Here is a 15,171-nt window from a genome sequence, read left to right as displayed (position 1 = left end):
GAGACCAAAACTGAACACAATACTCCAGGTGTGGCCTCACTAACACCTTATACAATTGCAACATAACCTCTTAAACTCCATCCCTCTAGCAATGAAGGACAACATTCCATTTGCCTTCTTAATCACCTGTTGCACCTGTAAACCAACTTTCAGTGACTCATGCACTAGCACACCCAGGTCTCTCTGCACAGCGGCATGTTTTAATATTTTATCGTTTAAATAATAATCCCGTTTGCTGTTATTCCTACCAAAATGGATAACCTCACATTTGTCAACATTGTATTCCATCTGCCAGACACTAGCCCATTCACTTAACCTATCCAAATCCCTCTGCAGACTTCCAGTATCCTCTGCACTTTTCGCTTTACCACTCAGCTTAGTGTCATCTGCAAACTTGGACACATTGCCCTTGGTCCCCAACTCCAAATCATCTATGTATGTATGATCTACCTATCCTGCACATCTTTTGGGTTGTGGGGGTGAAACCCATGCAGACACGGGGAGAATGTGCAAACTCCACACGGACAGTGACCCAGGGCCGGGATTCGAACCCGGGTCCTCAGCGCCATAGGCAGCAATGCTAACCACTGTGCCACCGTGCTGCCCCAGTACTTTTTAACATCTTGACGAATTGTGTCCCAGGGAGTCGAGGGAGGAGATTGGAGGGGCTCTGACCCAAATTTTTAATTCCCCTCTGGCCATGGGAGAGGTTCCAGAGGACTGGAGAACAGCTAATGTGGTCCCACTATTTTAGAAAGGTTGTGGAGATAAGACAGACCCGTGCGTTTCACGTTAGTGGTAGGAAAACTATTGGAAAAAATTCCGAAGAAGAGAATCTCTTTCTTGGAGAGGCAAAATTTAGTCAGTACCGCTTTGTCAGAGAAAGGGCATGCTGAACAAATTTGATTGAATTTTTTGAGCATGACCAGGTGTATAGATGAGGGTAGTGCAGTTCATGTAGTTTACATGGATTTCAGCAAAGCTTCTGACAAGGTCCCACATGGGAGACTTATAAAGAAGGATATTACAAGTTACAGAGGGACATAGATAAGCTGCAGAGCTGGGCTGACAGGTGGCAAATGGAGTTTAATGCAGAAAAGTGTGAGGTGATTCATTTTGGAAGGAATAACAGAAAGGCAGAGTACTGGGCTAATGGTAAGATTCTTGGTAGTGTGGACGAGCAGAGAGATCTCGGTGTCCATGTCCATAGATCCCTGAAAGTTGCCACCAGGTTGAGAGGGTTGTTAAGAAGGCGTACGGTGTGTTAGCTTTTATTGGTAGAGGAATTGAGTTTCGGAGCCACGAGGTCATGTTGCAGTTGTACAAAACTCAGGTGCGGCCGTATTTGGAGTATTGTGTGCAGTTCTGGTCGCCACATTAATGGAAGGATGTGTAAGCATTGGAAAGGGTACAGAGGCGATTTACAAGAATGTTGCCTGGTATGGAGGGAAGATCATATGAGGAAAGGCTGAAGGACTTGAGGCTGTTTTCGTTAGAGAGAAGGAGGTTAAGAGGGGACTTAATTGAGGCATACAAGATGATCAGAGGATTAGATAGGGTGGACATCAAGAGCCTTTTCCTCGGATGGTGATGTCCAGCACGAGGGGACATAGCTTTAAATTGAGGGGAGATAGATATAGCACAGATGTCAGAGGTAGGTTCTGTACTCAGAGAGTAGTAAGGGCGTTGAATGCCCTGCCTGCAACAGTAGTGGACTCGTCAACACTAAACGCATTCAAATGGTCATTGGATAGGCATATGGACGATAAGGGAATAGTGTAGAGGGTCTTTAGAAGGGTTTAACAGGACGGTGCAACATCGCGGGCCGAAGGGCCTGTACTGCGCTGTAATGTTCTATGTTCTATGCATGTGTCACAGGATAACTTGATAAGGGGGATTCAAAATTGGCTTAGCTGTCGGACAGATGGTTACTGCTATCCAGTAGCATACCACAGTGTCCCCTATTGTTTGTCATTTATATAAATGATATAGATGACTATGTGGGGGGGAGGGGGCAGGATCAAGTTTGCACATGACACAAAGATTGGCAGGGTGGTTAATAGTGAAGTTGAGTGTTTTGGGTTACAGAAAGATACAGATGCTCAAAAGGGCCTAAAAGTGGCAGATAGAATTTAACCCTGAAAAGTGTCACTTTGGAAGGAGTAATGCAACATGGAAGTATTCAATGAATGGCCTGACACTGGGAAGTTCTTAGGAACAAAGGGGCATTGGGAGTGTTTGTCCATAGATCTCCGAAAGCAGAAGGGCAGATTGAAAAAGGCTTATGGAACACTTGCCTTTATCTATCTATTACAAAGGCAGGGAGGTCATGTTGGAACTCTATAGAACTTTGGTGATGCCACAGCAGGAGTGGTGTGCGCAATTCTGGTCGCCACATTGCAAGAAGGATGTGTTTGCACTGGAGGGGGTGCAGAGGTGATTCACCAGGATGTTGCCTGGGATGGAATATTTAAGTTATGAAGAGAGGTTGGATCGGATGAGGTTGCTTTTGCTGGAGTCGAGAAGACCAAGGGGCGACCTGATCGAGGTGTACAATATTAAGAGGGGCATGGGCAGGATGGATAGGGTGCAGCTGCTTCCTTTAGTTGAGGGTCAGATACAAGGGGACACAAGTTCAAGGTGAGGGGTAGGAGATTTAAGGGGGATTTGAGGAAAAACTTTTTTTTTTTAAAGTTAGAGTGTGGTGACAGTCTGGAATGCACTGCCTGAGAGGGTGCTCGAGGTGGGTTGCCTCACATCCTTTAAAAAGTACATGGATGAGCACTTGCACATAATAACATTAAAGGCTATGGGTCAAGTGCTGGAAAATGGGATTAGGTAGACAAGTCAGTTGTTTTCATGCTTCGGTGCAGATTCAACAGACCGAAGGGCCTCTTCTGCACTGTATCATTGTGATCTTTTATGCCTCAATTATATCTCCTCCCATTCTTGTAAACTTTTTTTTTTTGAATTTTAGATTACCCAATCATTTTTTCAAATTAAGGGGCAATTGAGTGTGGCCATTCCCCCTACTCTGCACATTTTTGGGTTGTGGGGGCGAAACCAACGCAGACACGGGGAGAATGTGCAAACTCCACACGGACAGTGACCCAGAGCCGGGATCGAACCTGGGACCTCAGCGCCATGAGGCAGCTGTGCTAACCACTAGGCCACCATGCTGCCCTCCATTCTTCTAAACTTGAGTTTCTAGTGTTATGGGCCAAGGTTCAGAGAACCCCATAGTATCATGGAGTTCACCTGACCCACAACTTTTACTACATTGTGGTATGGGGAGATCACGGCCCATTCGACAGGTGTGGTACAGCAGAAATCAAAAAGTATTTTTTGAAGCAAAATAAGGTTTATTCTATGAACTCAAGTTCACCTTTTTAAAACATAGTGAACATCTTAGCAACCATCAGTTCAAATACAACCCCCAAAGAATACAACACTAAGAAATCTTTAATAAATTCCCAAACAACATCCAGAAGACAAAATACCCTTTTAACACAGATCAGGTATAAAGTCTCTAATGAGAGCAGTTATCCCTTTGAAATCACCCAAATGAACACCCTTTAGCTTGTTGAGAGATCCATGCACATCTGCTGGCTTTCATTGCAGCTCTTCTCTGAAAATAAAACTAAAACCTCACTCTGTAGCAGCCTGCTCAAAAATGAAAGTAAAGCAGACAGACAGCCCAGCTCCACCCACTCTGACATCACTGCAGTAAGAAATACCCATTTCTTAAACGTACACGCACGACAGTTATTTGCTAAAAAAACACGCATTTCTTAAAGGTACTCTCACATGACACTAGGCCAAAACTGCTCAATCTCTCAATGAGCCATTGAGAAAGTAGAGTTCAAAGATGGACAAATCAGATAGGGTGGCCAAAGACATTGATAAGTAATAAAAATAATCCCCCAAAAAATGACACAGACAAGTGATGTTTCCAAGTTGAAAGCAAACGTTAGTGATGATGACCTGGCTGTGGAATTTGTAGCTCTGATACTAAGGTTGGACACAATGTCACGGTAGCATAGTGGTTAGCATAAATGCTTCACAGCTCCAGGGTCCCAGATTCGGTTCCCGGCTGGGTCACTGTCTGTGCGGAGTCTGCACGTCCTCCCCGTGTGTGCGTGGGTTTCCTCCGGGTGCTCCAGTTTCCTCCCACAGTCCAAAGATGTGCGGGTTAGGTGGATTGGCCATGCTAAATTGCCCGTAGTGTCCTAAAAAGTAAGGTTAAGGGAGGAGTTGTTGGGTTACGGGTATAGGGTGGATACGTGAGTTTGAGTAGGGTGATCATTGCTCGGCACAACATCGAGGGCCAAAGGGCCTGTTCTGTGCTGTACTGTTCTAATGTCATTGAAATTGACAACATATACACAGACAGGGAAATGAATGAGATTGCAGGCTACTGAACAGTGAGAACTAAACAGCATTGGGTCAAACATGCCAGTGTTGCATTGCAAGACATTCTAACTAATGCATATTACAAACAAGATATTGTTGAACAGTTCATATAGTTCGAGTGAGTGCTAATCAAGCTGTAAATCTCGGTATAGTCAACATATAAATGAAAGCTGATTCCATACTCCATGGCTTTCATGTCAATAAAACGGAACACAATTATAGAAGCTTTGCAAGGATAGAACCTGGGGATTCAATACATGGCTGACTATTAAATGTCACAGAGGAGTCAGAGATGAAGCGGCAACAATACGTGGCTGCAGTTACAAACGCCAACTGGGTAAACGTAGTTCGTAAAAGATTCAAATTCACAGACTGAGATTTTAATAAATTGAAGGAAATGCACTACAGATTTTGTTAAGGCCTCAATATTTCAATATTGTCCGGACTCTGCAAGCTCATATCAGTCAAACTATTCAACCACAAGTATCTCACAGAGCGTGTATCAAAGCACCACCTCATTCTGTGATTCAATCCTTTTGATAATTTGTACTATAATTGGTTAAATATCATCCTATTATAATGTACAAAGAAAATACCAAATTGCAAAAGAAATTCAATAAAGGCTGGTCCAACATTTGGAAGTGTGGGCATGGACAAAGACCTCAACAGCATAGTAGTGTGGGCAGCAGATTTCAGTATATAGACTATACATGCTTTGTCTACACATACAATCTGCATGCCAATCTGCACGCTTTCAAACTACCCACACCACAATAAATCCAGCATACTCAATTTAGTTCAGCATCGGTTTCCTTGATTTTTCTTCTCTCGCCCAACTTTGTCAGAACTAAGGCAGGGTGCAGGATTATGGAAGATCCTTGCATGGTTCACTTGCAAGCTTACTCATTGCCCTTGAACAGCAAATTTATATTAAACTTGACTATTACATGGAATAAAGAACTGCATTTGATTCTCTTAAGTCTTTCATCCCCGTAAGATAATGGTACATTACTTTGTCTTCAACTCTGCATTAAACATTGCTTGGTGAGGCTCAACTCTGGCATAGTGGACTCTGCTGCATATGAAGACAGTGGGCTAAGTACAGGATTTGCTGGCTACTTTTTGGGGGCTCTCTTCTCAAGTTAGTTAAGTTTTTAATTTCTGCTCAACTTTTACAATGCCCTTCCCAGGTCCACAACTGTCACCCAATTACCCACACCAATGTTCACCATCTTCATATCTTGCCTATCGGTGCCCTCGTAGCAATGTATAGATGTCCAGCAAGTCGTGAACCCATTGGCCAGTTCACCAAGCACAGACTTTGCTGGCTTAATGAGGATCTGCGGATGGAAACAGAATCTTTACAGTGCAGAAGGAGGCCATTTGGCCCACTGCACCGACCCTCCAAATGAAAACCATATCCAGGTCCACTCTCCCGCCCTACCACGTCACCTCACCCAACCTTTGGATACTAAGGGACAATTTTTCATGGCCAATTTACCTAACCCGAACATCTTTGGGCTGTGGGAGGAAACCCACGCAGACACGGGGAGAAAGTGAAAACTCCACACAGTCACTCAAGGCTGGAATTGAACCGGGATCCCTGCAGCCGTGAGGCAGGAGTGCTAACTACTGTGCCACCATGCTGCCATAGCATGTGAAATGCTCCAGAATCATAATTGATGACCTGGCACTACTAAGTAATGCCAAGGATAGATCAGAAACAGCAAAGGACAAAATTATTGAGCCTCGGCTCCTGCTTAGCAGGTGTTGTCTAGGTCTCACTACTGTAGGGAAGTACAATGAGGATGCAGGCTTGGATAGCCATGCAGTTTTTTGTTCTCAGTCCAGTTGCTATTGTGCCACACGTTACTCAGCTTAAACAACAGCTGCAGTTCTTACATCTGTGTTGATTTCAGCATCAAGTGACGGATTGCTGGTGATTGCAAAACCTGGATGTGTGAAGCTAATAACCTCCAGCATCATTGTCATAGAATTTACAGTGCAGAAGGAGGCCATTCGGCACATTGTGTCTGCACCGGCTCTTGGAAAGAGCACCCCACTTAAGCCCACACCTCCACTACATCCCCGTAACCCAGCAACCCCATCCTACATGAGGGCAATTTAGCATGACCGATCCACCGAACCTGCACATCTTTGGTCTGTGGGAAGAAACCTGTAGCCACCTGGGGTGGCTACGTCCAGATTTCAAAATGGACACTTGCAAAGAGTAAAGCGAAAATTGGACAGTGCTAAGAAAACAAGCAGGTGCAAGGTTTGCCTGTGGATTGGAGTTTGCAGCTCCCAGACAAAACCGAGACTACAAGCCATTAGCATAGTAATAAGCTATCTCCAGGAACAAAAGAGAAACATTTAAGCAATCGGTACCAGGGCAGACTCCCTGGCGCCAGTGGAGATGAAATCAAAGGCAGGCCAACGGTCACCTAGGACCGCCCAGTGATCAAGCAACGACCTCTTTATTGGAGAAATCAATACAAATGATTAGGACATGGTCCAATTAATTGGGGCCAAGTTCAGGAACAGCCCAAAAGAGCGTGAAGCCCCTTTGGGGTATAAAGAGGAGTCCCCAAAGACAGATCACTCTCTTCTTTCATAGAATTTACAGTGAAGGAGGCCATTCAGCCCATCGAGTCTGCACCCTACCCAAGGTCAACAATTCCCCTCCCTATCCCCATAACCCAGTAACCCCACCCAACATTAAGGGCAATTTTGGACACTAAGGGCAATTTATCATGGCCAATCCACTTAACCTGCACATCTTTGGACTGTGGGAGGAAACCAGAGTACCCGGAGGAAACCCACACACACACGGGGAGGATGTGCAGACTCCGCACAGACAGTGACCCAAGCCAGAATCGAACCTGGGACCCTGGAGCTGTGAAGCGATTGTGCTATCCACAATGCTACCGTGCTGCTTCTTCATCTTCGCCTTGGCTCTCAGCGATGAGAGACCCACTAAGCACCAGCCAACTAAGTCTAAGGTCAATGCACGCTACGATACGAGATAGGCGCTCCTAGCTACTATTCTATACCAGTTTGAAGCCAGCAGCCTCAGAATTGGACAACGGCCATTGTTCCTCTGACTGAGTGGGCACCAAAAGCTAAGTATAGGCTTTTAGTAGTAGTTGTAGTTTAGTGAGTAGAGTTTGTGCATGAGTATAATTGACTGTGTGTGTAAATAAATGTGCATTGATTTCAAACTTACTAACTGGTGTATCGAGTGTTTGATCAGTATTCGGTTTTGAACCTCGTGGCGGTATCAAAAGGCTACCTAGCGACTCTTGAGCAAACGTAATTAAAACAGAGCAAATTAAGGAGAGCATAACGAGCAACAAATCGGAGCACCTGGAGGAAACCCACGCAGACACGAAGGGAAAGTGCAGACTTTGCATCGGCAGTGACCCAAGCGGGAATCGAACCTGGGACCCTGGCACTGTGAAGCCATAGTACTAACCATTGCCAATTCTGAGATGACATTATGGCAACATTCTGGGCCATGACATAAGCAGTCAAACGAAACTCTTCAAGACATTCGACCAGAATGTGTTCCTCGGTATGAACTTCACTGGTGTTGAGTAACTGAGGACTCTGCACTTTTGGCTAGGATCTCAGGTGGGCACTGTCAGTTCTGGTATGGAAGTGGACACCCTTCTATAGATGATATGATATCAAAGAGAAAAAAATGCCAAAGAGTGTCAGCATGAGAATGCGATTCTGTTTGAACCCAGCAGGTCTCAAAGGGTTGCAATGCTATTCCATCATAGGTGATCTAACCTATTACATTGTCATGGAAAAATAAATCACACCGAACAGCTTCAGCAGGCAGACTATTTTCTTCAGCAGCTTAAATAGCTCACCTGCGCTAACATGTCTTGAAAAGATGAATGAAGGCAACATAGAGGTCTCCTTCATTCACAGATTCTTTCTTCCAGCTGCTGGACTAAAGATAGTGGCAACTGTGGATTTTCAATTTCTGAAACACAGATTCGGGACAGATTATGTTCAGCAAATAATAAAAGCAAATTACTGCGGATGCTGGAATCTGAAACGAAAGGGAAAATGCTGGAAAATCTCAGCAACTCTGGCAGCATCTGTAGGGAGAAAAGAGCTAACGGTTCGAGTCCGATGACTCTTTGTCAAAGCCTTATGTTCAACAAAGGTCTGCAGTTTGACAAAGGCAACAAAGAGGCAAAAACTTTTCCTTCATGTTCAGCAGGAAGATGGCAAAATTGTTGAAATTTCTGCAGAGGTAACATCACGAGACTAGTGATCCAGAGGCTTAAGTTAATGCTCTGTGGCATGGGCTCAAATCTCACCATGGCAGTGGAATTATAATTCAATTAATAAACCTGGAATATAAAGATAGTCCCCTTAAGGGTAAGCATGAAAATATCAGAGAGTTATAAAGACCCATGTGATTTGTAAATAGCTTTTAGGGAACAAAATCTGCCACCCTTATCTGGTCTGGCCTACATGTGACTCCAGAATCACAGTAAGGTGGCTGACTCTGTTTGAATAAGGTCACCCCTCACTCTGCTAAACTCCAAGGAACACAGACCCAGATTATTTAGTCTCTCTTGATAGGACGACTCTCTCATCGCAAGAATTAGCCTGGTGAATCGCCTTTGGACTGCCTCCCACAAGTCCTGAAAAGCTTGCTTGTGCGGGAATTGGACATTCAGAATTGTCCCTCAGTATACTCAAACAGGTGCTGGAATGTGGCGACTAGGGGCTTTTCACAGTAACTTCATTGCAGCATTAATGCAAGCCTATTTGTGACACTAATACAGATTATTATTTAGGGAAGAGAACCAAAACTGACAGTATTCCAGGTGGGGACTCACCGACACCTTGTACAATTACAAAACCTCCCTATTTCTAAACTCCAACACCATTGCAATAAAGGCCAAAATGCCCTTTCGAAACCCTTTTTTTTTTTAAATTCATTTTTACGGGATGTGGGCTTCGTTGGCTAGCCCAGTATTTGTTGTCCATCCCTAATTGCTCTCGAGAAGGTGGAAGTGTGCTGACTTCATGAACCATTGCAGTCCATGTGGTGCAGATACACCCACAGTGCTGTTAGGGAAGTTGCTCCAGGATTTTGACCCAGCGTCAGTGAAGGAACAGCAATATATTTCCAAGTCAGGGTAGTGAGTGACTTGGAGGGGAACCTCAAGGTGGTGGCGTTTCCATTATCTGCTGCCCTTATCTTTCGGGATGGTAGTGGTCATGGGTTTGGAAGGTGCTGCCTAAGGAGCCTTGGTGAGTTCCTGCAATGCATTTTGTAGATGGTACACAGTTACCATCTAGAAGGGCAACAGCAGCAGATGCATGGGAACACTACAGCCGAAGGTCCCATATAATCCTGACTTGAAAGTATATTGCCGTTCCTTCAATGTCACCAGATGAAAATCCAGAATTCCCTCCCTAATAGCATTGTTGATGAACCGAAACCACATGGACTGCAGCAGTCCAAGGCAGCAGCTAACCAGCACCTTCTCAACGGTAATGAAGAATATGCAATAAATGCACGATTGGCCAGCTGATTGAGAAAAAAATCATCTTACCACAGTGGATCTGCGTTGTGAGCCCAGATGGTGTGCGAGCTGACTATCTGGTTGTGGAGGGCATCAAAATCAAGCCCAATCTCTTCCTGATCCAAATTCAGTACAATGAAATATGTCCAGTCCAAAAATATATTGTTTGGAAACCAGCTGTCCAGAAACTTTTGAGCAGAACCAATCAACTCAAGGCACAATTTTAGTGAATTTCTTTAAAATGGAGTATTTGTTCAAGTGAAACATCTTTTCATTACTGCTGCGCAATGTTTTCACTGTTTTATGCTTCATGCTTTTCGGTTCTCACACTGGTGGTTAGACATTCTGACATTCAAAAATGCAAAACATTTGGCTTCTTGTGACGTATGCGGGGTGGAGGGGGGTAGTTCACGTGTGGGGGGGGGGGGGGGGGGGGGGGGGAGATAGCCCACGCGTGGAAGCTCTCCATTAAAAATACCTTTTTCCGAAGCGCGATGGACAATTAGAACACTTTATAACTCAACTCGACGTTGGAAGAGCCTTGCATTGCAGGAACTCACCAAGGCTCCTTAGAAAAATGCCCAAAAAAAGCAAGCATGATTCAGATCGTAATCACTCATCGGACTCGAAGGCGTCGTCGGTCTCGGCACTAAGAAAGATGGCGGGAGCAGGCTCTCCTCCTTCACTACTGTTGCAACCATCAATTCACACAAAACCAGGAGTAGAAGTAAACTGTGGCTTTAATCAATTAGAACTGCCTGCAACTGATCTGTAGTGTGAGCAGCCTACAGGGCGACTGCTCTTTATGTCTCCCTCAAGGGGTGGAGCCAGGAGCGCAGCCCATACAGGCCCCAACATGCTACATTACAGGTAATACCATACAATGATCCATAGGTGGTGCCCACATGGGCAACAGCGTAATACAGATAAGCACATGGTGAATTGTTACAGCAATACATTCACCACAACTACCAATCACACCACTGATGGCCAATATCGGCCGTATGGTGGCGGTGGAATTGGAAAAGCATTTCCAAAGTTTAGTGGCAGAATTTTAAAAATCCTTGGATGAGGCTCATTGAAGCAAATGGTGCCACGGTAAGGGCACTGAACAAGCTCTATCGGACCATAGTGACCAGATCACATCCTGAGAAGCTTACCTGGCATCAGTAATCGAGATCAACTAAAGTCTGAAGGCTAAAATAAACGACCTGGAGAACCGTTTAGTGTTGAATCCGCGATAAGCAGAACAGAGACAAAGGCAGAAATTAAACAACAAGGTTTATTCCGATACAATAACAATAGTCCTCCACTCCACTAAGGATCTCCTTCTCCGACCTGCAGCTAGGCTAGGGTTTTTATGCAGCTGGGATTATCCATGTAAAGGGGAACCCCGCCTTCTTAAAGCGGAAGGCCCGCCTGTCTAAGGCGAAGTTCATATTCTAGCAAGGTTATGAGAAATCGTATGGTCCTTGACAATATTGAGTTCTTTACCCGTCAGTCCGGCCTCAATAAAACTCTAGATGGATTTATAGGTATAGTATTAGTTATTTTTAACCAACTTGCAAGGCTGACTCGCTCCACAGAGCTTCAGAACACACAGGCGGTCTTCTGAAGCTCCAGAACCGAGTGAAATCGGAGACAAAGAAATCTCTGCAAATATCATTCAAATGGCATCAAGTTTCACATACAAAATTCCCATAGGTCATCCTATACACCTCCTGACCTGGCCACATATACTGATTAGCTCACTTCCCATTCCTCAACCCTGGGCCTCTTGTTACCCAGCATCCTTTTCCCCATCCTCCATGAGGTACCCCGCCCCCCTTCCTTGCCATGCTTTCTGAATCCCTTTGTCCTTTGTTTGTGAACTCACTATCAGACTGGCTCACATCTACATTATTGTAACTAATATTTTAACTAACTATTTTATATCACAGTCGTTTGTTCAATTCGTCAGTCCTGATCCCAGGACCTCCATTGGGGTTACAACAGTCACGAAGACAAAACGTCCAGGTCATGGGGTTATCGGAGGGGATAAAGGGCAACAGCCCTACTGAATACTTTACTAGTATGTTATGTAAAACAGCGTTGGGGGTTTGCATCCCCCCATGAGCTAGACCAGGCACATCGCTCTCTGAAACTGAGGCCTCGAGCTTGGGTTCCCATGTCTGCTCACCATGTCTGCTCATTATCCGGTTCCACTATTTTAAAAAGAGCTGGTCCTTTGCTGGGCCAGGGAACACTGGGAGATAAAAGTGGGATCTGAATTGAAACCTGGCAAAGAGAAGAGCTTCCTTTAATGGGGTGAAGTCCATCCCATATCAAAAAGGTTTGGTATGATCTACCCAGCCTGCCTCTGTGTGCCGTAGGGGAGAAGGATCATTTCTTCATTCTCCTGAAGAAGAAAAGTCCTTTATTCAAAGAATTAACTTGGACTCTGTTTAATACTTCTTCCTGTTTGCTTTATTATGTATACCGATGCGTTTTTATGTTTTCATATTATTTGTTTTCACTGAAGTTGGGGTGTATAGTCAGGTTTGACATGTGCTTTTTATCATCGCATTGCAAATTGTAATAATGCTGTATTTTATGTATATCATTGAAAGGAGCATCCCGGCTAATGCTAATGACGAGGTAAGCTGACGGGAGTGATCAGAGTTTGCTGCAGTTCTTCACAAGCAGCTTGTGAATAGGAACTCAGACTATACTTTTAGTAGAATCTTGTTAAAGAGGGACTTGGGGATCTGGTATTGTTGTGGAGGGGTGTAGCTACCTGGGGTGGCCACGTCCCGATTCCAAAATGGACATAGTTAGGGGAACAGACAGGAGGTTCTGTGGGAACGAAAGAGACTCACGGTTGGTGTGTTGCCGCCCAGGTGCCAGGGTTCGTGATGTCTCTGATCGTGTTTTTGGGATCCTTAAGGGGGAGGGGGAGCAGCCGCAAGTCATGGTCCACATAGGTACCAACGACATAGGTAGGAAGAGAGATGGGGATTTGAGACAGACATTCAGGGAGCTAGGGTGGAAGCTGAGAGCTAGAACAAACAGAGTTGTTATCTCTGGGTTGTTACCCGTGCCACGTGCTAGCGAAGTGAGAAATAAGGAGAGAGAGGAGTTGAACACGTGGCTACAGGGATGGTGCAGGAGGGAGGGTTTTGGTTTCCTGGATAATTGGGGCTTATTCTGGGGTAGGTGGGACCTCTACAAACAGGATGGTCTTCACCTGAACCAGAGGGGTACCAATATCCTGGGGGGGAGATTTTCTAGTGCTCTTCGGGGGGGTTTAAACTAATTCAGCAGGGGGATGGGAACCTAAATTATAGTCCCAGTGTACAGGATGTTGAGAGTAGTGAGGTCAGGGATAGGGTTAAAAGTTCGAAAGAGGGCACCGGCAAGCAAGACGCTGGTTTGAAGTGTGTCTACTTCAACGCCAGGAGCATCCGGAATAAAGTGGGTGAGCTTGCAGCATGGGTTGGGACCTGGGATCTCGATGTTGTGGCGATTTCGGAGACATGGGTAGAGCAGGGACAGGAATGGTTGTTGCAGGTTCCAGGATTTAGATGTTTCTGTAAGAACAGAGAAGATGGTAAAGGGGGGGGGGGGTGGCATTGTTAATCAAGGAAAGTATTACAGCGGTAGAAAGGATGTTTGAGGACTCGTCTAATGAGGTAGTATGGGCTGAGGTTAGGAACAGGAGAGGTCACCCTGTTGGGAGTTGTCTATAGACCTCAGAATAGTTCCAGAGATGTAAAGGAAAGGATTGCAAAGATGATTCTCGACAGGAGCGAGTGTAACAGGGTAGTTGTTATGGGGGACTTTAACTTTCCAAATATTGACTGGAAATACTATAGTTCGAGTACTATAGATGGGTCAGTTTTTGTGCAGTGTGCGCAGGAGGGTTTTCGGACAGTATGTAGACAGGCCAACAAGGGGCGAGGCCACATTGGATTTGGTACTGGGTAATGAACCCGGCCAGGTGTTCGATTTAGATGTAGGAGAGCACTTTGGTGATCATGATCACAATTTGGTTATGTTTACTTTAGCAATGGGCAGGGATAGGTATATACCGCAAGGCAAGAATTATAGCTGGGGGAAAGGCAATTATGATGCTATTCAGCAAGATTTAGGATGTATAGGATGGGGAAGGAAACTGCAGGGGATGGGTACAATTGAAATGTGGAGCTTTTTCAAGGAACAGCTACTGCGTGTCCTTGATAAGTATATACCTGTCAGGCAGGGAGGAAGTTGTCGAGCAAGGGAACCGTGGTTTACTAAGGAAGTTGAAGCACTTGTCAAGGGGAAGAAGGCGGCTTATGTTAGGATGAGACATGAAGGCTCAGTTAGGGCACTTGAGAGTTACAAGTTAGCCAGGAAGGACCTAAAGGGAGAGTTAAGAAGAGCGAGGAGAGGACATGAAAAGTCGTTGGCGGATAGGATCAAGGCAAACCCTAAGGCATTCTATAGGTGTATCAGGAACAAAAGAATGACTAGAGTAAGATTAGGGCCAATCAAGGATAGTAGTGGAAAGTTGTGTGTGGAATCAGAGGAGAGAGGGGAAGCGTTAAATGGATATTTTTCGTCAGTGTTTACACTGGAGAAAGACAATGTTGTCGAGGAGAAAACTCAGGTTCAGTCAACCAGGCTAGATGGAATTGAGGTTCACAAGGAGGAGGTGTTAGCAATTTTGGAAAATGTAAAAATAGATAAGTCTCCTGGGCCAGATGGGATTTATCCTAGGATTCTCTGGGAAGCCAGGGAGGAGATTGCAGAGCCTTTGTCCTTGATCTTTATATCGTCTTTGTCGACAGGAATAGTGCCGGAAGACTGGAGGATAGCAAATGTTGTCCCCTTGTTCAAGAAGGGGAGTAGAGACAACCCTGGTAATTATAGACCTGTGAGCCTTACTTCGGTTGTGGGTAAAATGTTGGAAAAGGTTATAAGAGATAGGGTTTCTAATCATCTTGAAAAGAACACGTTGATTAGCGATAGTCAACACGGTTTTGTGAAGGGTAGGTCATGCCTCACAAACCTTATTGAGTTTTTTGAGAAGGTGACCAAACAGGTGGATGAGGGTAAAGCAGGTGATGTGGTGTATATGGATTTCAGTAAGGCATTTGATAAGGTTCCCCACGGTACCAGCCTCCCCGGACAGGCGCCAGAATGTGGCAACTAGGGGCTTTTCACAGTAACTTCATTG

The 15,171-nt window shown here is 45.0% G+C and overlaps 1 protein-coding gene across 3 annotated transcripts in view; it reads right to left on the bottom strand.

The window, feature by feature from the left end:
- ugt8 (UDP glycosyltransferase 8) overlaps positions 1-15,171 on the bottom strand; it is a 335,492-nt gene that overhangs the window by 303,528 nt on the left and 16,793 nt on the right. Inside the window, exon 2 of one of the 3 annotated variants that reach the window (XM_038791888.1) lies at positions 8,292-8,407. The exons of the other annotated variants lie outside the window; for them this stretch is intronic. Coding sequence (XP_038647816.1) covers positions 8,292-8,346 — 55 coding nt within the window. The 5' untranslated portion in view covers positions 8,347-8,407. The remainder of the gene's footprint in view (positions 1-8,291; positions 8,408-15,171) is intronic. 3 annotated transcript variants of the gene reach the window in all.

The sequence above is a fragment of the Scyliorhinus canicula genome, chromosome 3 (assembly GCF_902713615.1).
Source record: "Scyliorhinus canicula chromosome 3, sScyCan1.1, whole genome shotgun sequence".
In the NCBI taxonomy this organism is placed as follows: domain Eukaryota; kingdom Metazoa; phylum Chordata; class Chondrichthyes; order Carcharhiniformes; family Scyliorhinidae; genus Scyliorhinus; species Scyliorhinus canicula.
This window is presented reverse-complemented; position numbering and strand designations above follow the sequence as displayed.